Raw genomic sequence first — 25,088 nt, forward strand, 5'->3', positions numbered from 1 at the left:
CAATTACTACTGCTTGTCATTCTTAAACATTCCTCTTCTTATTACGCTAAGTCTCATAAAATTTTAGCTTTACCTTGATCAAATTTTTGCTCTTTGAAAGTCATATATCTTCTTTTCTCTCAATCCATGTGTTATTAGGTACCATCCTAACAAGCAAACCTTCAAAACTAAGAAAGGGGTTAAGTAATACACTTCATATGAATGTAATCAATCTGTTCTGATACAGATTTACTTTTTGTGGTATGATCTAAGCTAGGAATTTCCCTAAGTGATTGCGACAGCTTTAATTTACAGTAATAGCTACAACATTGGAGTCACAATGTATACCATAAATAACCATAAAATAAAAAAGTAGCTCTGCCAATGTTAATTCTTAACACCTGCACTGGATACAGCCTCTGTCATTAGATGTATGAAGGTGCTGTAACAGCATTGTTGCATTCACTGTTGTTATGCTTAGAGGGTATTAATATTCCAACAATAATGTCAGAGTTAAAAAATAACTGTTGAAGTCTGACAAAATAAAAGTTTGTTTCAGAGCAGTTATTGTAAAGTTTCTTTTCACCATGCACAGAGTTAGACCAATCAAAATTCATAGTGGCAATTTAATAATTAAAAGTCTGACGCAAAAGCCCCACATGAATGAAGATTCATTCACATACTATAATGATAAACAATGTATATTATCACAATAACAGGGTCATAAAACTATAGACAGCACGTATCAAAGGGGAAAATTCATTTCAAAAAGTTATAAAATTACAAGTAGCTGAATGGCTGACCAGTACATACCTTCAGGTGGTGAAATTCTTTCTACTGTCAATAAATGCATAAAAATAAATAACTATCCTAGTTCTTGGAATTGTTATTCCTTTCTTAGAAAGGAAAGAATTATAGTTTGGGGGAGGTTAGAAAAGAGAGGCAGCAGGTCACTCATACCCAGATCAAGAGAGAACCAGCTATTGTGAAGATGAGGGGACACAACTCTTAACAGTTAGGACTGTGGTGGGTATTTCAAGGTCTGTACATTAATAAATGTTACCTGCTTCCTGCAACCATGCATTTTAATCTAGTAATACTGGTTTTCATTTTTTCTCTGTAATTACAGGACAAGTCTCTACATTAATAAAAGTTATTTTAGTCCTGCAACCATGCATTTTAATCTAGTAATACTGATTTTCATTTTTTTCTATGTAATTACAGGACAAGTCAAGTACATAACAGTTTTCCACAGAGAGCAAGCAATACATGAAAAACAGTTTGGCCAAAACTCACCTCTCTTTTGTTTTTTGTGATGGAGGCAGAATCTCTTGTGACAAGTGCTTATTGCATTCTTGAAAGCAGTGATACGAGATGTAGGGTTAGCCGAACGTAGCAGTTTGTGTTTATTCCGCCAGTGCATCCTTCGCTTTTTAGCTGTAACAGATTAATGAACTTTCAAATGGGTTTTACTTCTTAAAAATATACTATACATATGATAAGTTTCTTGAACAATCTCCTGCAGAATTTTTCAAATTATTTGCTTTCTTTAGAATGAAATGTCTCCTGCATGGCTTGATGCACCAAAATCTTTTTAACCAGACACAATTCACATTCTTATTTATGATGAACTTGCGTATCTTCAGTGTCCTGTCTTCACTAAAACAGGACTTAAAACAATGTTTCATTCCCTCAAGTCATTGCACATTATGTACTTTCTTTGCCCGATTTCATACCTTTCCTCTAACAAATAAATTATTTAAAACTCTAAACGCTGAAAATTCAGTGTTACAGGTTATCATAAGATAAAAGAAGTCACCAAAACAGTTAAATTAGATGGTGGTATGTCAGAAGACAAGGTAATGTAATAATATTGTATCTTCAGACTCGATAATGAAAGAAAAATGCGAGTTAATTTTATTCCAAATATTTTTTCACAGAATCCATATTTAGCCAAATGACAATTCAATAAATATTTCATAAATTATTATAATTTTTTCTATGCACAGAATCATGTATGCCTGTCTTCTGTGTATGCCTGTCTTCAGTGCTATGTTTTATGAACTTTACTTAAAAACTGCAATAAAACATACTCAAAATCAACATTAATTTCTCAGAAATACTCTCCCTTTTTTAATGACAGAAGTAATCTCAGAGAAACTTATGCAAGGGAATGTCTATAGTAAGTTTAATTATTTTGAGACAACATTTGCTACTGCCTGTCCTTTGCCAGTGTCCAGTGCTCCAATTACATCATACTAACTTTATCTTAGTATGATAACTGTAATTTTTTATTTTATTTTAATGCTTTGATGGGAAATCATTAAAAAATCTGTAAATCAAGAATTTATCTCACAACTGTTTATTTCAGATTGTATAATGTGCCAATAATTGGAAGTGCATTGTTTACCTAGTTATCTACAATTGAGCAGTGTATTTCAAGAGTATAATATAATAGAACCAGCTGCATCACTACACAACATATCTCCTGAATGATTTTTATTTACATTTGTCAGTTTGGATGTTCCACTTGGCAGTGCTAAAAGTCCGTTGGCATAACTGTTCTTCCACCTCCAATGCAAACAGTACAAAATGGAAACAGTAAAATAAATAGAGGAAGTGATATAATTTCTGCATGCAATAAGGCCATCTTAAAATGTATGGGATAGCAGGCATGCTTCAGTAATACTTCACAATTGTCACTGAAGCAAGTGGTCTTGTCTAGTGATGAAAGAACTTCCTTTCAACAGTGTACATCGCATGTCACAAATATAAATGCCACCAATGAAGTAAAGCCAATTGACTAACCTGGTGCCAAATACACCAACAGCTTGGTGAGCAAATGACAGACTATGGAAAGCTTTTTTAGGACATCACCTGCCAATGGGCCTCACTCAAGTGAGTACACTTGGCCTCAAATTAATTTTACATTCCCATAACTGAGAGTGGAAGGGAACATGAAGTGTGGATGTTTCCCACATTGTATTTTGAATGTAGTACCAGGAAAGTACTTGAAAAATCTGAACATTATAATATTCTGTAAAGAAATTCCATTAAAAATTATTATTTTCATTGTTTGTTAATCAGTAAGAATGGTCTAAATTGTTAAGTAACATCCAATATTTAATCAGAACTATTCTGAGAGTCAGAATAATAGGCAAGACATTACAAAGACAAAATACCAAATTATACATATTAATGCTCCACTATAAATGTTTGTTGTAACACAATAAACTGATAATCAACTGTCTTAAAACAAAGTACAATTACATTAAATTTTTTTAGTTTACGATAATTAATATTTTATTAAATCATTCATATGTCCCATTTTCTGTGTCTCTGAGTCAAAATTACCAAGAGCATGTTTGTAAAGTGGTAGTTCCTGGAGAAATCTCATGGTGAGTAGCTGTTTACTCTAACAGAGAGAATAGTAAAAAGTTGTTTGAATTGAAAATATGAAATTTTTCCAATGCAAGATGCTGTAATCAGTTTTCTGCAACTGATGGACAGCAAAGTAAAAAATGCAATTAATGGTTGATGTATACAAATGGATTTGATTTTCTAGATCTAATCCCATGGTCTATTAGTTCCTCAAACGTTGAAGGACCAGCAATAAGAGCTTTTGATATGAATTACAAAACAGTTGCTAAATCAGATAATTGCACTAATTTATATCATCATTTAAAAAAAGTTAATCAACAAACATGTTTAACACCTATGTAATGGCAAGTTATACTGTGAAACATTGAAACTTATTAGCTGACAAATTTCATGAAGAAATTGCCTGATGACAAGGATTTCAGTTGTGTCTCCAATTTTTGTTCTTTTTTTTTTTCATCCATCAAGAGAGATTTCATCAGCATCTGGAAATTCACTGCTCTTAATTTGCAGATAAGCTATATTACAAAACTGTCACATGACATGCCATCAGCATTACAGAGATGTGATGCCATAAAAATATCAGAAAGTCACTATCATATTCATCTATAAAAATAGTGAACTGCAATAATTATTGAAAGGCAAACTTAATCTCAACTTTTGCACAACTGTATGACTACATTCTAAAGGGCAGTGAAGCCAGAACAGAAATTATAAGAACAAAGTTGATTTAGATCACAGCAATTATTCATAGATAAAATAATTACTTACAGAAATCATGTAGCCAAACTAATATACGATTAAGTCTTTGTGAATTTCCAAATATATTTGCATGACTTTATGACTACATTCTAAAGGGCAGTGAAGGGAGAACAGAAATTATAAGAAAAAAATTGATTTAGGCCATGGAAATTATGTATAGACAGAATAATTACTTTAAGAAATCATGCAGCCAAACTCATACCCAACCATTACATCTTTGTGAATTTCCAAAAAGCACGTAACACAGTCAGTTATGGCCCAGTACGTGAAACAGTGGGCTAATAAATATTGAAGTGACAGTTGTAGAACAATTTTATATATGCGATGATAGCACAGAGAAGATATAGACTGAAATTTCTTCGGTATTTGGCTTCTCAGAGGAACTGAAAATGAGCTTCTGTTATAGCATCTAATCTCTTGAAGACATGTTTAGAACAAGCCCTTAAGGTCTCGAGAAGAAAATGCAATGTACATGAGATATTGGCAGGAGATTGTAATTTGTGCACTCTCCTTTTTGCTAATAACCAAATAATTATAGCTGAAGACATGGACAATGTAAGTTATATGCTCTTAATGTTAAAAGAAGTATGAAACATTTCACCTTATAATCAAGGAGGGAAAACGGGCAATTGGGCCCACCCATACTACACAATATCCTTGTCCATCCCTACTCCATTCCTACACCCAGCCTCTAGCCTCATGGCTCATATCCCTGCAACAGACCCTAATGCAAGAGATCCGTCCCATACATCCTCCCACTACCATGTACCCCAGTCCTATCATTGGCATCTCCTACCCCATCAAAGGCAGGGAAACCTGTGGAAATAGCCATGCGACTTACAATCTTAGATGCAACCACTGTGCTGCATTCTATGCGGGCATGACTACTAAAAAGCTGTCTATCCACTTGAATGGTCGCTACTAAACTGTGGCCAAGAGACAGCTGGACCATCCAGTTGCTGAACATGCCACCTATCACAATGTGTTTCATATTAATGGCTGCTTCACAACCCGTGCCATTCCTGTTCTTCACACCAACACCAATTTTTCTGAACTTCATATGCAGGAACTGTCCTTACAACACATCCTTCATTCCTGTAACTCCCCCCCCCCCCCTCCCCTAGCCTCCTGTCCTCAACCTTCACAAGTCCCTGTCCTCCACCTGCCTATCCCCTTCCCTGCTGCCAGTACAGTGCACACAAGCCTTCTATCCCACTGATTCACCTACAAATCCTTTCCTCTTCTGTACTTTTCCCCCCTTCTTTCCGCGTTCTCCCCCAAAGCACACCCTACCAATGCTACAACTGTCTCCACTATATCTCTGCACCCTCCCATTGACATCACCAATATCTTCCCCCACCCCCACCCGAATACCCCTCCCCTCCCCATCACATACCTCCTTCTTACCCCCACCACCCACTCCAGAAGATTTCTGCTCATGTATGATGCAGTCACAGTCAGGCATGTGGAGACAGTAGCCACGTGTGTGTGTGTGTGTGTGTGTGTGTGTGTGTGTGTGTGTGTGTGTGTTGTATCAATACCTGAGATTCCTATTTCTGAGGAAGGAGTTTGTATGAACACTTAAATATTTCTTGTATTCTTTGCAACTGTGCCTGTCTGTGACCCAATGCTACCTCTATGTGGTGAGTAGCAATCTACTCCTTCATTGTCACAGTTATTCATGCTGGACTTTAGATTATTAAATCAAAGCTCATTCATCATCGTAGAAAAATGTGAAAGATTTATGGTACACCCATAGGAGTAATGTATGCCACATCTTAGACGAGTATGTGCCTTCCAAGATAGAGGATGAGGTCCAATAGCAAAGTTAGGAACATACTATGGAAGGAGACAAAGCATGAGAGTCAAATGAAGCCAACCCACTGCTTACAAACATGGCCAGGATGAACAGGATGAAGCAAAAACAAGCATAAAGACACCTGTATGAGAATCATTCAATGACTGTAAAACTGCCAATTTGTAAAAAACTCTACTAAGTTTTTGTTTCAGATTAAATCAATGGATCCAGCGTGTCCATCAAATCAATTCTTAACTCTACCAGTATCATTCATTTATTCATTCAGTCACACATCATGTTTCATGTATCCAATAATGAAAGAGCCTTGAAGGGTGTGGAATGAATTAAGGCATTAACAAGCACAAACAGCTACTGCAGGCTACTTCTATAAAGTATACTGATAACAAAATTATGACTAGTGCTAATCTATCCATACTAGTAATATCAGAAATTACTTTATATCTGTTTATGTACCTTAGGAGAACAACAGTTACAGCATACAATCAAATGAAAACTAAAATACTTTATTCCAAATTCCAGAGTTGCTACGGTGAAAAAGATAAGACCTTCGATTCCCCTTCTGAACACTTTATGGATACAAAATAACACTTACAGAGACATGTAATTGTTGAAGCAAAAAGCAACTCAGTTGTTCAAGAGAAGGAAGTTCATTAGGTGTGATGGCATAGATTTTTGAAGCAATGGAGCCTCACTAGCAAATGGAAAAATTTTCTAATAAACTTGCTTTAATAATTATAGTTTCTTTTAGCCTAGTGGAGGTTATTTTCCAGTCAGTTCTTGTATATTTCATTTTCTGAAACGCAGTGGTGAATTATGAATCAGTGTTTTGTAATATCTATTATTTATTTTGGTTGGCTTTTCATTTATGTTGGCAAGTAAATACATGATAGGGACGGCAAAGACAGTAGGCTTAATTTTTTCCAGAACCTTGCCTGCCGATGAGTGCCTTTCTTCTGTAAGATAACAGGGGATAATATGGAGCTCTTTCAAGTAGTTCATAATTTAAATTTAAAGCACAGCAGCAGAGATAATATGCTGGGCAAAATAGACTGGAAAATACTTGTTTTCTGTTTTGATGGGCATTGTAGTTCCGTTGCAAAGTGTTTTGGTTTTCTTTTAATTGCAACGAATTATAAAAGTGTGGTGATAAATGTATAAAATTATATACTGTATTTAGATTTAAGTATTTAAATATTATAAATTATTGTAAACGAATTGCGGCCATGTTTAGCAATTATTTTGACTACTGTAGTGTCATGTGGCCCGACTCAGGACTGTGGATATGAGCGGGAAAATCGGGGTCTTTGTTGGTTGTCCATTATGGTGGCAAGTTGGGAGCGGCAAAGTGCCACGAGTGCAAGCATGGATGCCAGTGTATGCGAAGCAACAACGTGAAAGTGTGTACGTGTGAGACAAAGAGTCTACAAATCGCACAGATTATTATTTGTACAGATCTAATTTATTTGTGAATGTAAAAACACATGGCCACAAAGTTAAAGTGTTTCTTTGAATAAATAAGTTTCAATCTGAACGTGTATAGTTCACTTCACTGCTGTTCACAAGCTAGCCAATATATGACTCAATAGTAGGTGCGCAAATGCAACCGTTCACTACCAACCCCCTTTGCAGATGAGCCACGTGAAAAAATAGGTAGTGAACGAGCCCGAGTCTAGTTGCAATTTGGGGGCTCGTCCGGGATAGAACTTCCTTCTCTATTCCATAGTATTTCGGAATCGGGTGTCCGTCTGATGTTCAGGCTTTTGAACAGTCAGTGGGGGGGCTCTGAGCTAAATCGGTGCATTAGCAGTAGCGGAGTGTTTGTGCTGGACAAGATACGCGCTGCCTCTTGGTTACGCCGATATAAGGCCACCACGATTGTGAGGCAGTCATTTACACAGCCTGATGAGTCAACCACGTGTTGCCGCGGGTAAAACCGCAGTTTGTGCCGTGTCCATGTGTTGCCGTGGGTAAAACAGTTGTCCGTGCTGTGACCACGTGTTGCCGCAGGAAAAAACCGTCGTCCGTGCCATGTCCATGTGTTGCTATGGGTAAAGCAGTCAAAGCTGTATCCACGTGCTGCCGATGATCAACGCTGTCGTCCATGCCACCGACCAATATGAATACATGCTGCCAAGGGCCCACGCAACGTGTTCTCACTCCTGATCAAGTTTGCTGCGTGTCCATGCCGCCGATTATGATTCATTGCATAGCTGTGCTTCGGAGCTCACTGCAGACGTCGCGTCACATGAGGATACAAAAGATAAGTACAGCCAGCAGCTACATTGCAAAATTGTGCCCTTTCATTAGCCATGGCCGATGAGATGCGTGAATCTCAAAGTGAAGGCGAATCAGTGTATGTTAGGAGTAACTGTAGTAGCCCTAGCATGCCAAAAGAAATAGGCTGTATACCAGGAAGTGACCCGAGTACATTTTTTGTAAAACTTACTAGTAAATTAGGAGAAATAGACTCAAAAATAGGGAATATAAAAACTGCAATAGTTGGAGAAATGGATTCGAAAATAGGGGATTGGAATTGAGGCTTAGTGATAAAACAAACACAGTGAGTGAAAAATTTGATCAGCTAGATCTCAGATTCACTCAAATTACAGATAGAGTCGAAAGCACAGTTAAAATTGTTGAGGGAATTATTGAGAGAGTTGATGAGGTTGAAAGAGAACTAGAAGCCAAGGTAGACACTGTGCAAAGTAATCTTGTGGGGCAGATTCAGATACAGGAATAGAAATGCACATTCTTTCAAAAACAAACAGAGGCAGACATTGAATCCATTAAGATAGGAATGCTGGATTGCCATAAGGGGATTACTGACAATAAGAAGGAATTAGAAGGGGAAATAAATGTCTTGAGGGAAACAGTTAATACTGTGACAGCAGGGAATGGAAATTTATTGTTAGGATATCCTATGGGGCATGGATTTCAGTCAAAACCTTTTAGTGGGGAGAATAAATACCACGCAGTTGACTTTCTAGCTGCTTGTAAGGATAACTTTGTGACAGGGATGAGTGAGCAGTCAAAAATTAAATATGTTAAGAGGCAGTTGGAAGGGAGAGCTCAAACCTGGGCAAACCAAAATGATGATAAATTTTGCGATTTTAAAGCCTTTGAAGGCCTGTTCTTGAGCAAATACTGGGGCCAGGCAAAACAGTTAAGATTGCAAAACAATTTTTTGAATGGACCCGGTTACAAGAGTGGAAAGGAAAGTATGTAGATGACATTTTGATTACGAGTAGCAATTGGCAAGAGCACTGTCAGCTGTTGGAGGATGTATTCAAGGCTATATCTAAAGGGGGAATGACCCTTAAGTTAAGTAAGTGTGAATTTTTTCAAGCAACATTACTATTTCTCGGTCATCAGTTAACTCCTAATGGCATTCTGCCCAATAAAGAGAAAATCAAGGCTATTGTTGACTGCAAGGTGCCAACGAACAGGAAACAATTGAAATCATTTATAGGAATATGTTCATTCTACAGGAAGTATATAAGTGATTACAGCCTGAATTCACCTAACTTATGTAGACTATTAAAGAAAAGTGTAACCTGGTGCTGGACATCTGAGTGTGACAGGGAATTTATAGCCAATAAAGAATAGCTTAAAAATAGCAAAATTTTGTTCTATCCAGATTTGTCTTTGCCTTTCTGTATTGGGGCAGAAAGCTCAGATTATGGGATAGGGGCAATGCTGTTTCAGGAGAGGATAGTAGATGGGAAGACTGAGCACAGGGCAATTGCTTTTGCAAGCAGAATGCTGTCCAAGCATGAATTAATGTATGGTATCTCAAAGAAGGAACTTTTAGCCATAGTCTTTGGATTTCCGAAGTTCAGGATATATGTGGAAGGTAGGAAAGTGATTGTTTAGACAGACCATAAAGCTCTGAGCTATTTGCAAGAATGTAAGCTGTTAAATAATTGACTTCTGACATGGGCCATGTTTCTGCAGCAGTTTAACTATGAGATAAGATATGTTAAAGGCACAGACAACAATGTGGCTGATGCCTTATCAAGGTTACCTTACATTAGAGACGAACATGAAGGGAATGCAGATGAGAAAGAACTACATATATTGTACATGAAAGGAGTGGGTGGAGAGAAGGAAATCAAATCCATCTGTAAGGACATGAGGAGACTTCAGAATGGAGACCAAACCTTAAAGTTTATCAAAACAAACTTTGGAAGTAAAGAACATGAAAAAATAGCAAAATACTATAGAATTTATAAGGGGGTTTTATTTAGACGAAGAAATTTGGACAAAGAGGAGTGGAAGGTATGTTTTCCAGATGAACACGTGGAAAAATTAATCAATTACATCCACCTTAGCCATGGGCATTATGGGGCTCAGAAATGTTTGGAAATACTGCAGGACTATGTTAGTTTTAACAACATGGCCAGGAGAGTAAAGAGACAGTTGTCTTCTTGTGACAAATGTCAAAGAGTGAAGTATAATACTATTGCAGTACAAGGAGAGATGCAGAATATTGTTCCTAAAAGAAATGGTGAACTGCTGGCTATTGATTTATTTGGGAGGTTGCCAACAGGTTGAGGGGGTGTAAAGTACGTTCTTTTAGCTGTTGATGTATTCTCAAAGTTTGTAAGGCTGTATCCACTGAAAAAGACCACTAGCCAGAATATAATTAACAAGTTAGAGAAAGATTACTTTGTGAATGTTATAAAACCAGAGAATGTTCTGTCTGATAATGGAGCACAATTTGTATCTAGTGTGTGGGGAAAGTTTATGCAAAGATCTGGGATAAAGCATATAAGGATTTCAGTGTATCACCCTGTGGGAAACCTGGCTGAGAGGTATATGAGGGAGCCGGGTAGGCTATGTAGGACATATTGCAGTAAAAAGCATAGTACTTGGGCAGAATACATAACTGTGTTTGAGGATCTTATGAACACAGTGAAGAGTTGTGCGACAGGATTCTCACCCTATGAGCTCATGAAAGATATCAAGCCAGACAATCTAATAGCGGAACACATAGATTTTCCTCCATCTCAAGGATTGACAAGTCAAGAGAAGATGCAGATGGCCAGACAGCAAATGTTAAAGAAAGGACATGAGAGACAGAGGAGTCATGGAGAAAGGTATAAGACAACAAAGTTCAAAGAGGGAGATAAGGTGCTGGTGATGAACAAGAAAAATTCCAGTGACATTGATGGCGAAATCAAAAAGTTATTTGAATTATACCATGGACCCTTTGAGATAACGGGTTGTCCACACCCTAATGCATATAGGTTGGTATATCCAGTGTCCAAAAAGCCATTTGGACTGATAAATGTAACGGAGTTGAAAACATATGTGGTGAAAGAATAAAGGGTAAGGAAGTGAGATTCCCATGTATACTATTGTCAAGTTAAAGAAAAAGTATTGGGGGCTATGTATACGTGTATTTATAATTGGAGTATTATTTGTGTTACTGTGTATGTTGCAATGCAATTGTTGGTGGTCAACAAACTTCATTATACTGTATGTATTTGCAATAAGGGAATCTGTTGTCCAATGGATTTGCACAACTGGTGTGGGTGTGATAGAAGCCTTGTTGAAAGTCATATGGGAACTGAAACCTACTGCACATATAGTCTATTTCTGTATAAATGTGTGGAGAATACAGGAGGGAGGAAATCTGCAACTAGTTTGTTAAAAAAAATAGTTGAGATTTTATTAAAATTTCTAATGTATCTGTGGCATCTGGAGTTGATACTGGTGTGTGGGGGCAGGATTGTTGCTGGGACAGTCATGTAGGGCCATCACTAAATATGCAAATTGTAGAGGCATATGGGAAATAATTAACTTGCTTATTATAAGATGTACATGAGGGAAGTGAGGGAAAGAACACTGATGGCTAAGTGGATGCTTGTAAAAGTTTATGACCTTGGTGAGTTTGTTTGCCATTTATGATTGAATCTAGTTAGCCATGGCAATGGCAGAAAAGAATGGGTTTCAAGATGTTGCCAAATATTATGCGAAAATTGATATAGGAATTTAAAAAAAGAGCTTATTTATGTACAGTGATATACAGGGTGTTACAAAAAGGTACAGCCAAACTTTCAGGAAACATTCCTCACACACAAAGAAAGAAAATACGTTATGTGGACATGTGTCCGGAAACGCTTACTTTCAATGTTAGAGCTCATTTTATTACTTCTCTTCAAATCACATTAATCATGGAATGGAAACACACAGCAACAGAACATACCAGTGTGACTTCAAACAGTTTGTTACAGGAAATGTTCAAAATGTCCTCCGTTAGCGAGGATACATGCATCCACCCTCCATCGCATGGAATCCCTGATGCGCTGATGCAGCCCTGGAGAATGGTGTATTGTATCACAGCCATCCACAATACGGGCACAAAGAGTCTCTACATTTGGTACCAGGGTTGCATAGACAAGAGCTTTCAAATGCCCCCATAAATGAAAGTCAAGAGGGTTGAGGTCAGGAGAGCGTGGAGGCCATGGAATTGGTCCGCCTCTACCAATCCATCGGTCACCGAATCTGTTGTTGAGAAGCGTACGAACACTTCGACTGAAATGTGCAGGAGCTCCATCGTGCATCAACCACATGTTGTGTCGTACTTGTAAAGGCACATGTTCTAGCAGCACAGGTAGAGTATCCCATATGAAATCGTGATAACGTGCACCATTGAGCGTAGGTGGAAGAACATGGGGCCCGATCAAGACATCACCAACAATGCCTGCCCAAACGTTCACAGAAAATCTGTGTTGATGACGTGATTGCACAATTGTGTGCAGATTCTCATCAGCCCACATATGTTGATTGTGAAAATTTACAATTTGATCATGTTGGAATGAAGCCTCATGCGTAAAGAGAACATTTGCAGTGAAATGAGGATTGACACATTGTTGAATGAACCATTCGCAGAAGTGTACCCGTGGAGGCCAATCAGCTGCTAATAGTGCCTGTACACGCTGTACATGGTACGGAAACAACCGGTTCTCCCATAGCACTCTCCATACAGTGACGTGGTCAACGTTACCTTGTACAGCAGCAACTTCTCTGATGCTGACATTAGGGTTATCGTCAACTGCACGAAGAACTGCCTCATCCATTGCAGGTGTCCTCGTCGTTCTAAGTCTTCCCCAGTTGCGAGTCAGAGGCTGGAATGTTCCGCGCCACGGCTATTGCCCCATGCTAATCCGTACATCAAATGGGCATCTGCCAACTGCGCATTTGTAAACATTGCACTGACTGCAAAACCACGTTCGTGATGAACACTAACCTGTTGATGCTACGTACTGATGTGCTTGATACTAGTACTGTAGAGCAATGAGTCGTATGTCAACACAAGCACCGAAGTCAACATTACCTTCCTTCAATTGGACCAACTGGCAGTGAATCGAGGAAGTACAGTACATACTGACGAAACTAAAATGAGCTCTAACATGGAAATTAAGCATTTCCAGACACATGTCCACATAACATCTTTTCTTTATTTGTGTGTGAGGAATGTTTCCTGAAAGTTTGGCCATACCTTTTTGTAACACCCTGTAGATGTATGGGTGCTTAAAAAATATAAGAATCTGCATCTGGGAATAAATTCTCTTGGTGCGGGGGGTAGAAATGTCGGAGCTCCTGATTTGGGAACATTTGAAGGGTGAAATAGAATACATTTAAGAATGCCATGTTTGTGTTTGATTTGTGTGCATGTCTGTCATTTGTATAAACCTCAATAAGAGCTGATCAGTGAACACAGGATGTTCCAGGGAGGGTTTGGATAGCCTGACTCCTGGGAAATGTGGGTCTGCATGTCTAGGCAAGATTTATGAGGATTTGATTAAATGTTGATAGGATGGCTTGGCTAATGAGAGGAAGCACAGTACTGCTGGCTGACAAGTTTGGAAAGACTGCATTCCAATGCATAAACCTGTGAACACAAGGATCTGGTTACAACAACTTTGTGCAACTTACAGAAACAACTGTGTAAACAGCGGAAGTGTTAATGTGCAGTGAGTGTGCAACCTACATATAGACTAACATGGGCATTTATATAATATAAGTTTCTTTGCATTTTGCCTGCCCAATCAGACTCAATAGGAGACTATCTAATTGTATATTTGAGTTGGATACATTGTTGGATAATGTTTGTATGTTTTCTGATGACAGTACTTTCACTGATTAACTCACCACTATAACACTGTTCTACATGTTTTGGTACCATTATAGTTATAATTAAAATGTTTAATATATAAAATAATATGTGTTTGCTCCATTTGGTGTTACTTCATGTTGCCATTACTAAGGTAATGCCTCCATGAAGTGGGGGTATGTAAGGTAACAGGGGATAATATGGAGCTCTTTCAGGTAGTTCATAATTTAAATTTAAAGCACAGCAGCAGAGATAATATGCTGGGCAAAATAGACTGGAAAATACTTGTTTTCTGTTTTGATGGGCATTGTAGTTCCGTTGCGTAGTGTTTCGGTTTTCTTTTAATTGCAACAAATTATAAAAGTGTGGTGATAAATGTGTAAAATTATATACTGTATTTAGATTTAAGTATTTAAATATTATAAATTATTGTAAACGAATTGTGGCTATGTTTAGCAATTATTTTGACTACTGTGGTGTCATGTGACCCGACTCAGGACTGTGGATATGAGCGGGAAAATCGGGGTCTTTGTTGGTTGTCCGTTGCGGTGGCAAGTTGGGAGCGGCAAAGTGCCGCGAGTGCAAGCATGGATGCCAGTGTATGCGAAGCAACAAGGTGAAAGTGTGTGGGTGTGAGACAAACAGTCTACGAATCGCACAGATTATTATTTGTACAGATCGAATTTATTTGTGAATGTAAAAACACATGGCTACAAAGTTAAAGTTTTTCTTTGAATAAATAAGTTTCAATCTGAAAGTGTATAGTTCATTTAACTGCTGTTCAAAAACTAGCCAATATATGACTCAATAGTAGGGGCGCAAATGCAACCGTTCACTACCAACCCCCTTCGCAGATGAGCCACGTGAAAAAATAGGTAGTGAACGAGCCCGAGTTTAGTTGCACTTCCACCTTGAGTGTCTTTCCTATGCAGACATCTAATCTGTTCAAAAATTAAATTACCACCTTTCCCTGCCTATCACCAAAAGCCATTATGTAATGTAAGCCAATTGCAAAACATGTCTAGTATTTGAAAATAATCATATTCTTACTTTTCTAGCTGGAGCATTAAAAGACAACATACTGCAATAATACAGGATGCTCCACAAGGAATTGTGAATAGACAGAAAAGATACAGGCTAATAAATGACATTAGGCCATATTTATGATACTACATTATTGAAAACTGGAGAAATCCGAGTCCTGCTTCTAGAAAACAATATATACAAAAAAAAGAAGATATGTTAACCAAAACTTAAATTGAGCATAGTCAAATTTGACAACAGCCAAACAATTGACAACAGCCAAACAATATGCTGACACAACAACTTACTAATAAGTAATGTTCATGGAGAAATGTAGAATTAATAATAAAAGAAATGTTTCTGTTATTCTATTCCCCCTTCCCCACCACCACACTCACCCTCCTGGGCGCAAAGCCTCCTCTCAGCTGCGTGCCTCTGAGTATGCAGTAATTATTCTAAGGTTATCCTCATGATCCCTACGTGAGCAATGTATAGGGGGTTGTAGTATATTCCTACAGTAATTTACAGCCAGTTCTTGAAACTTGGTTAATACACTTTCTCAAGATAGTTATATCTACCTTCAAGAGTCTTCCAGTTCAGGTCCCTCAGTATCTCTGTGAAACTCTCCCATGGATTAAACAAACCTGTGACCATTCATGCTGCCCTTCTCTGTACACATTCAGTATGCCCTGTTAATCCTATTTGGTACAGGTCTCACACACTTGAGCAATATTCTAGAACCAGTCACATAAGCAATTTGTAAGCAATTTCCCTTGTAGACTGATTGCACCTCCCCAGTATTCTACCAATAAACTGAAGGCTACCACCTGCTTTACCCACAAATGAACGTATGTGATCATTCCATTCCATATCCTTACAAAGTGTTACCCCCAGGTATTTGTATGAGTTGGCCAATTCCTACAGTGACTCACTGATACTGTTGTCATAGGATACTACATTCTTCTCAGCTTGTGAAGTGCAAAATTTCACATTTCTGAGCATTTAGATCAAGTTGCCAACCTCTTCACCACACTAAAATCTTTTCAAGATCTGACTGAATATTTATGCAGCTTCTTTCAGATAGTACTTCATGACAGATAACTGCATCATCTGTAAAAAGCCTGATTTTATTATTAATATTGTCTGCAAGGTCATTAATATACAATACAAGCAGCAAGGGTCTCAACACACTTCCTTGGGGCACATCCGAAGTTACTTCTACATCTGATGAAGACTCTCCACCCAAGACAACATGTTGTGTCCTCCCTATCAAAAAGTCCTCAATCCAGTTCACTTTATATCCCTTTTGATTGTACTTTTGACAATAAGTGTAGGTGCAGTGCTGAGTCAAATGGTTTTCAGACTAATGTTGAGAGGAGAATTCTCTGCATCCATCCATTTTCAGTATCTCTTATGACGCAGCATTGTATCTATTTCTTTATCACGGGTTCCTCATTGTTCCCCTTTTGTTTATCTTAGCCATTTTTCTTGGACCATGAAACAGTCTTTTCTGTGTGTATTTCAAAAAGTGATCAAAGTTCCTTTGTTCCTGCAGAACAAACAAGTATCCAAGCAAGTATGCATTATGTTTCTATTATTCTTCTGTTGTTCCAATTGGCAGAGAGATCATTACAAACAAAATGTTATTAATTACTGATAACACATGACAGCAGTGAACTCATTAAAAACACTAAAGTAAAACTGAAAATGAGACAATATATTAGGCAACAAAAAAAGCAGGGCTAGAATTAACCTTTCACTCTGCCATGAAAACCACAATTAATCTTTAACAGAATGAAACTGGGACTCAAAACTAGATCTTTGCTATTCAAAGGCAAAGCTGTACCAAGTGGCTTTGTTACTCAAATATTGCACGTGAAAGCATTCAAATCCTATTCCAGCTCACAGTTTTCAGTTGTCTAAACCATTCTAGTAGCAGAATTACAACAAACTAACTTTCTACACATGGGTTCACCGGCATACATACGAGGGCCGTTCAGAAAGTAACCTCCGGTTGATTTAAAAAAATACACCAAGTTAAATAAAAATATTTTAATATATACATCTTACAACTACATCTTTGCACTATTTTTCTACATAGTCTCCATAGCGATTGAGGCACTTATCGTATCTCTTCACAAGCTTTGAAATTCCTTCTGCATAAAAATCACCCGCTTGTGCCTGGAGCCAGCCTGTGACCGCATCTTTGAGCTCTTCGTCGTCATCAAACCACTGTGACCCGAGCCATTTCTTCAAATGCATGAAGAGGTGATAATCACTTGGCACCAGGTCTGGGCTGTAAGGTGGATGGTTGATAACGTCCCACTTGAAGGACTCAAGAAGGGCCGTTGTTCTGTGAGCAGAGTGAGGACGGGCGTTATCGTGCAAAAAAATGATACCGGAAGTCAGCATACCACGGCGTTTGTTCTGTATAGCCCGTCGTAACTTTTTTATTGTTTCACAGTACACGTCTTGATTAATGGTCGTACCACGTTCCATGAATTCAACCAACAACACCCCTTTGGCATCCCAAAACACCGTTGCCATCAGTTTTCTGGCAGAAAAATCTTGCGAGGCTTTTCTTGGTTTGGTAGGCGAATTTGAATGTGCCCACATCTTTGATTGTTCTTTTGTCTCAGGGTTCACGTACTTAATCCAGGTTTCGTCACCGGTCACGATTCTGTTTAACAATGGTTCTCCTTCGTCCTCATAACGTGACAGAAAGTCTAATGCAGAGGCCATTCTTTGAGTTTTGTGGTGGTCGGTAAGAATTTTGGGCACCCATCGTGCACAGAACTTATGGTAACCCAATCTTGCTGTCACTATCTCGTACAAGAGAGTCTTAGAAATCTGTGGAAAACCAGTAGACAACTCCGACATTGAGAAACGTCGATTTTCACGAACTTTTGCATCAACTGTCTGAACGAGTTCGTCAGTCACCAATGATGGTCTACCACTCCTCTCTTCATCATGAACGTTTTCTCGTCCACTTTTAAATAAATGTACCCATTCACGGACAACTCCTTCACTCATAACTCTTGGTCCGTACACGGCACAAAGCTCACGATGAATAGCTGCTGCAGAATATCCTTTGGCTGTAAAAAACCTTATGACAGCACGCACTTCACATTTGGCGGGGTTTTCTATTGCAGCACACATTTCAAACTGCCACAAAAACTAAACTAGCGCAGGTACGACGTTCACTCAACCACGGCTTGATGCCGACTGACCTGTTGAGTGCGTGAACGCACAGATGGCGTCGCTACTCCCCCCACAACCCGCACTGTGACCAATCGGAGGTTACTTTCTGAACCGCCCTCGTATAAGCCATGTGTATTGCACCTATCTTCCCCTTCCCCTCTCTCTGTCTATCTCCTCCTCCTCCTCCTCCTCCTCATCCTCTCTCTGTCCATCCCATCCTCCCCTCCCACTAGCCTTCTCCTTCGCTCCACTCAGTCTGCTCAGCAGCGCCCATCCACATTTATACCCCCTTGAACACTTTTTGTTGCGACCTGCAGAACACAGCAGATGTGCAAGGCAGCCTAGATGTCAGGTGTTACCAACACTACTTCATCCCCATCCCCCCACCCCTATGGAACTAGGTGGTACTCACCTCCATAGAACTTCTCTCTACATGATAAATAGCATGTGTACCAAATTTGCTTGAAATCATATCAGTTGTTTACGAAGAGGGAAGAGATATGGAAAAAACATACACACACATTTACTTATATATATTTTTATGGCACTAATTATGAATAGAGATTGCTGCTCAATTAAGACAAGTGGTGTTGAGCTGCAGGTAAGTATACAGGTAAGGACAATTATCACCTGAGCATCAAAAACTGCCTTTCTTCAGTGACATGTGAGTTGAGGAGAGTGAGGAGCAACTGCAGAGAGGGATAGGAATAACTAGCATGTGTGGGTCATTTCAGTTAGATGCATACAGAGGTGCAGGATAGGGAGTTTTTACAAGATACATTAGGAAAACAGTAAGTAGTGGAGGTGGTATATCCTGATCATGGAAAATAGATATGGAAAGCAAGGTACAGTGGACAAGAATAAAGTAGGAAAATACCATGTAATATTCAAAGCGATGCAGGGGTAGAAAGCTGTAATGGGGTGGGAACAGGAATGGAGTTGGAGTCTGATGGAAAACGGTGACTAATGAATGAGAATGAGGTATTTGCTATGATGAAGAATCTACTGAATAACAGTAACCTCAGCAGAACCACATAAGACTCGAACAAATGAACTATGTTCTCCATTAGGACTTCAAACACCTTTTGTCTAATTCTGAAATGAAATGAAGAATATCATTCCAACAATCCTTGATCCCTCACAAAACGGTATTCCGATACATCCCCCCCCACACTCCTCCTCTCTCACCAATCCTATACAGGGTGAGTCACCTAACGTTACCGCTGGATATATTTCCTAAACCACATCAAATACTGACGAACCGATTCCACAGACCGAACGTGAGAAGAGGGGCTAGTGTAATTGTTTAATACAAACCATACAAAAATGCACGGAAGTGTGTTTTTTAACACAAACCTACGTTTTTTTAAATGGAACCACATTAGTTTTGTTAGCACATCTGAACATATAAACAAATACGTAATCAGTGCAGTTTGTTGCATTGTAAAATGTTAATTACATCCGGAGATATTGTAACCTAAAGTTGACGCTTGAAACCTCCGACGTTCAGTTGCGTGTTGTAACAAGCACAGGCCACGGTCGGCGAGCAGCATCTGCCGGGACATGTTTACGATGACGACCGTGTTTACGAGTGTGGCTGTAGCGCACTGTTGTGGTTTGGTCTAGCTGTCGCAGTGTCTGCATGTAGCGCTTGCTGCTATTGTTATTCTGCATTCGTCTCCACATGCAGACCAACTGTAGTACACCATGTTACCAGATGTCTGTGATAGTGTAGTGTTGTAGGAACTGTGACCATGGGGTATTCGAACTCTGAAAAGGCGGAGATGATACTCATCTATGGTGAGTGTCGACGAAATGCAGCTGAAGCGCGCAGGGTGTATGCAGAACGGTACATGGACAGACAGCATCTAACATGCCGCACGTGGACAATCCTCACTGGCTCAGACAGGTAGAGCGACAGCGACCGTGGACTGTAAACGTATGGTGCGGAATCAATGGCGACCACCTCATTGGTCCTCACTTCATTGCAGGGGCCCAAACAGCTGCAACATACATCGCGTTTCTACAGAATGATCTGCCAACGTTGCTTGAAAATGTCCCACTGGAAACGCGAGGATGTTTGACGGGCGTTTCATAGGACATGGAGGACGCATAAATTGGGCAGCCCGTTCTCCTGATCTTACACCTCTGGACTTCTTTCTGTGGGGTACGTTAAAGGAGAATGTGTACCGTGATGTGCCTACAACCCGTGAGGATATGAAACAACGTATTGTGGCACCCTGCGGCGACATTACACCAGATGTACTGCGGTGTGTACGACATTCATTACGCCAGAGATTGCAATTCTGTGCAGAAAATGATGGCCACCACATTGAACATCTATTGGCCTGACATGTCGGGACACACTCTATTCCACTCCATAATTGAAAACAGACACCACGTGTGTACGTGTACCTCACCCCTCATGGTAATGTACATGTGCGTCAGTGAAAAAGACCAATAAAAAGGTGTTAGCATGTGGACGTAATGTGCTGTTCCAGTCTCTTCTATACGTAAGGTCCATCACCATTCCCTTTGGATCCCTACGTAATTTGGTGCTATAAAATAAATAAAAATAAAATGGAATAAAATATTAATGATTAATTATTCTGTATGTATGATGATTGGTTGTAATTGGTATTTGCTTATCTGGAACGTGGACGTTTAATTATTCGGTATCAGACGCTTGACAATGGCTATTTGGAAAAGGCAATGTAACTCGTAGTTGACCGTGAAAGAAAACTGAAATAATCGGACTTCGTAATTAAATCGTTTCCAAAGACTGCTGCGGTAGGTACGGACTCATGATCTAATCTCAATATTACAATGATTTGCCAGCCATGCCAATACGTCGTACAGAGGTGATTGTCTACTAAACATAAAAAGTTACACAGTTAGTTAAATCAGATATATTCAATGAAATAGCCTACAGTTCATAATCCTACTTACTTTTATAAATATAAATTCATTACAGAATCGAGTGCCTAGTGTGGTTGCAACTCGCAGTATTCTTCTATAACATGAAAATATGGCGGTGTGCCAGACAATAAAATAAAATACGTGCTTCTCGCACCACTTCTACCTGAGCTCTCCCCTCTCTTAAACAGACATAAGAGTAACGTAATTATTCTTTTGTCTTTATCAGCGACACAGCGCTGCAGTTGTGTGCCATAGGCTTTATTTATTAGTCACTGATTATTTATTTAATTAATATTTTGCGTTTCCGCGGAAACTCACGCTCGGCATGCAAATGTGCCTTTATAGTGCTCTCCGATATACACGATCGAACAGCAGAGGAGTGGTACTCAAGCGTCAACTTTAGGTTACAATATCTCCGGATGTAATTAACATTTTACAATGCAACAAATGGCACTGATTACGTATTTGTTTATATGTTCAGATGTGCTAACAAAACTAATGGGGTTCCATTTAAATAAATGTAGATTTGTGTTAAAAAACATACTTCCGTGCATTTTTTTATGGTTTGTATTAACCAATTACACTAGCCCCTCTCCTCACGTTCATTCTGTGGAATCGATTCGCCAGTATTTGATGTGGTTTACGAAATATATCCAGCGGTAATGTTAGGTGACTCACCCTGTATAATATCCTTGTTCATTAATTGCCACTCCTGCTCTGAAAATCCAGTCACATGTGTTGTATTTTAGTGGACGACTCAGGTGCAACATCTGTCCCATGCACAATGTAGGTTCATTATACAATGTTAGCTATATGATAGGACGATAACACTAAAACAGATCTCGAAAATCAAGCAAAAGTAAAAACATTCCATATGACAAATTTTATGAGTTAAAATTATTTGGTCAGAATTTTAGATGTGTAAAAATGTATTGCCTCTCTACTTACTCAGTTTCCTAGAACCAGTAACAGTAACAGCTTCACAGTTTCTTTTCTCTGGTAATTCATGTGTTGGCTCCTGGTCCTGTGAATAAAATTAAAAATATAAGGTACATCGCTTATCTACAAGATAAATTCAAATTGGTTATTAGTCAAAATGCTCTTGTATATTATGCTGGAAATAAGTCAACATAAGTAAAATTATATTTCAACCAAAACTGGCCACAATACTGTCACTGCTCCACCATTAAAGCTATTTGTATTTCTGTTGCTGCTTTTGTGCAAGTGCCCTGATCTAAATCTTTCAGATTTGTTTCATTTTAGCGCCTCCAACTCAACAGAAGTTTTAATATGTGATAAGGTATGTTTCAATTAGTGAAAGTATATACTCAAATATAAAAAGCCTTTTATCAGCATACCATCAAGTATGATGAGAACTATAACTAATTAAAGGAGCAATCATATAAACCCACTATATAGTTCATGCATTGAGTTTTCAATGGACACATAAACAACACCAAGACATTGCTAAGCTTTCGAATGAATCCTTCTTCAGACCTGACTGAATACACAGTCATGCAAACATAAACATTAATGGCTGCATCATTCAAATGACTAAATTGTTCTGACTGACTACATTATACTAAGCGCTGCAGATTGACTCATTAAAATTATATTTTTGTAGCGGCAGTATTTTGCACTCTTGCAACAGACAGCAGCTCGCTTCCGTCACAGAAACTGTAATCAGATAACACAGACATTATCTTCCATTGGTTTAGTACCATTACCTACATTATTACAACAGAGTAATAATCACTGAAATGGGCAAGTGACAAAGCTGTTTCATTGGCATCAGGAATAGGTAACAATGCGAAGACACCACACAGAATCTTTGATTTAGCAGCGGACTGCATGCTATTGCAAAACCTCTTGACATCAAAACTGTGTGCCAACCAGGGCTTTGGTATAGGTCCTTGCGTTCTCTTAAAGACTAACAAAGGAACATTCTCAAATGTCAATAAGTGATCTTGATGAAACTTGGCAGGTGTGTAGAGTGACCAAAACAGTGAAATACACACTTTTTTGTTTGGTTCCAATTTCACCTTTCAAGGGTAAAACACACCTCAAAGGTAATTTGGCATCAAAATGATGATATATAAAAATATTTTTCAGATAAAAGTTGATATGTAATTAACATTCTTGAAAACTGTATAATCAAATATTGTTATAATATGAAATTTTGCAAAATACCCCAGTGCCATTAATTAATTTTGAAACTGAAAACTTTTGTTGCAACATAAATTAAAGAAGCTTTCAAACCATATTCATCACTGTGTAATAAACTGTTTTCTGAAATACGATTTTTGGAAATAAACTGTACCCAATGCGCTGTCAAAGAATTTTGAACATACCCAATTGAAACATCTATACATTCATCCATTACTATTCTAATTCTTTGTTTTACTTATATTTGTTGTATGTTTTAAATTGTTATTTTACATTTACATTCAGTTTCTTTTTGCCGTTTCACATACTTGTATTTTATTAATCGAAAATACTAAGTAACTCATTACAATAATGATAATCTTTAATGGAATGCTCAAAACATAACATTTTTTACACCATGCACATAAAACGAATGAAATTTCTTCATTAATATACATGAAAGAGACGACAATATAAAACAAAATTCAGCAGGATTTCTGATTGTCATGGGTGATCCTCTAAATATCCTGATTAGTAATAGGCATATTTCAGTTTGTTGCTAAGCCTTGGTAAAGCGAAGTGATTATGTGCTAGTGACTGGAGCTTAATTGTACTGTTTCATAAGTGGAGAGTAACATCATAATCATTCAACAGACCTAGACCTGAAAATCTTCTCACGAAGTTCTTCAAACATCGAAAGCCATACACATTCCACAGTTGTACCTATGCTGTCATGCTGACCACCCACCTTTTCATACTTTTGAGAGAAACTAACAGTGAATGATTATGATGTAACTCTTCACTTGAAAAACAACATAATCAAGCTGCAGTCATTATTATATAATCAATTCTCTTCGCCAAGACTTACCAACATACTGAAATATACATGGTACAAATCAGGTTATTTAGAGGATCATCTGTGATGATTTGAAATCCTACTGAATCTTGTTTTATGTTGTCTTCTCTGACGTGTAAATTACATGAAGAAATTTTGTTTATTTTATGTGCATGGTGTGAAAAAACATTATGTTTTAAGCATTTCTTTATATCTTATCACTACTGTAATTATTTTCTATCATAACAATGAATTACTTATTATTTCCAATTAACAGAATACAGGCACGTAAATGGTAAACTAAAAAATAAAAAAAATATGAATGTAAAACACAAAATAACAATTTAAAACATACAAGAAATGTAAATAAAACAAATAATTAGAATTGTAATAAAGTTTAGATATTTTAGTTAGGTATCTTGAAAATGCTCTGACAGCACATTATGTACAGCTCATTTTCCAAAAATGGTATTTCAGAACCAGCTTTATTACAAAGGAATGTATGTGCCTTGAAAGCTACTTTAATTTATGTAGTAACAGAAGTTTTCAGTATTAATTAATGGTGAAGGAGTATTTTGGAAAATTTCAGATTATTACAAAATTTGATTACACAGCTTTCAAGAACATTAATTATGTATCAACTTTTATTTGAATAACACTTTTTATACATCATCATTTCAAAGATATTCTCTCTTAATGTAGAATGCCAAATGTCTTTTGAGGTGTGTTTAACTCCTCAAAAGTGAAATTGGACAAAAAAAAAAACATATATATTGCACATTTTGTCCCCTCCATACACTTGCCAACTTTTATCAAGACCATTCATTGAGACTTGGGAATCTTCTCTTGTAAGCTACACAGGCAAGTCTCACAACTTGGGTCATAATATCAGCCTGTCAGTACCT

The 25,088-nt window shown here is 38.0% G+C and overlaps 1 protein-coding gene across 3 annotated transcripts in view; it reads right to left on the reverse strand.

Moving 5' to 3' along the window:
* Positions 1 to 25,088, reverse strand: part of LOC126194409 (myoneurin-like) — a 128,455-nt gene that overhangs the window by 59,028 nt on the left and 44,339 nt on the right. For all 3 annotated transcript variants that reach the window (XM_049932764.1, XM_049932763.1, XM_049932765.1), the window contains exons 4-5: positions 22,152 to 22,227; positions 1,276 to 1,416 (exon numbers count right to left, since the gene is read on the reverse strand). In XM_049932764.1, the coding sequence (XP_049788721.1) occupies positions 1,276 to 1,416; positions 22,152 to 22,227 (217 nt within the window). The remainder of the gene's footprint in view (positions 1 to 1,275; positions 1,417 to 22,151; positions 22,228 to 25,088) is intronic.

This window comes from Schistocerca nitens, chromosome 1 (assembly GCF_023898315.1).
Source record: "Schistocerca nitens isolate TAMUIC-IGC-003100 chromosome 1, iqSchNite1.1, whole genome shotgun sequence".
NCBI lineage: Eukaryota > Metazoa > Arthropoda > Insecta > Orthoptera > Acrididae > Schistocerca > Schistocerca nitens.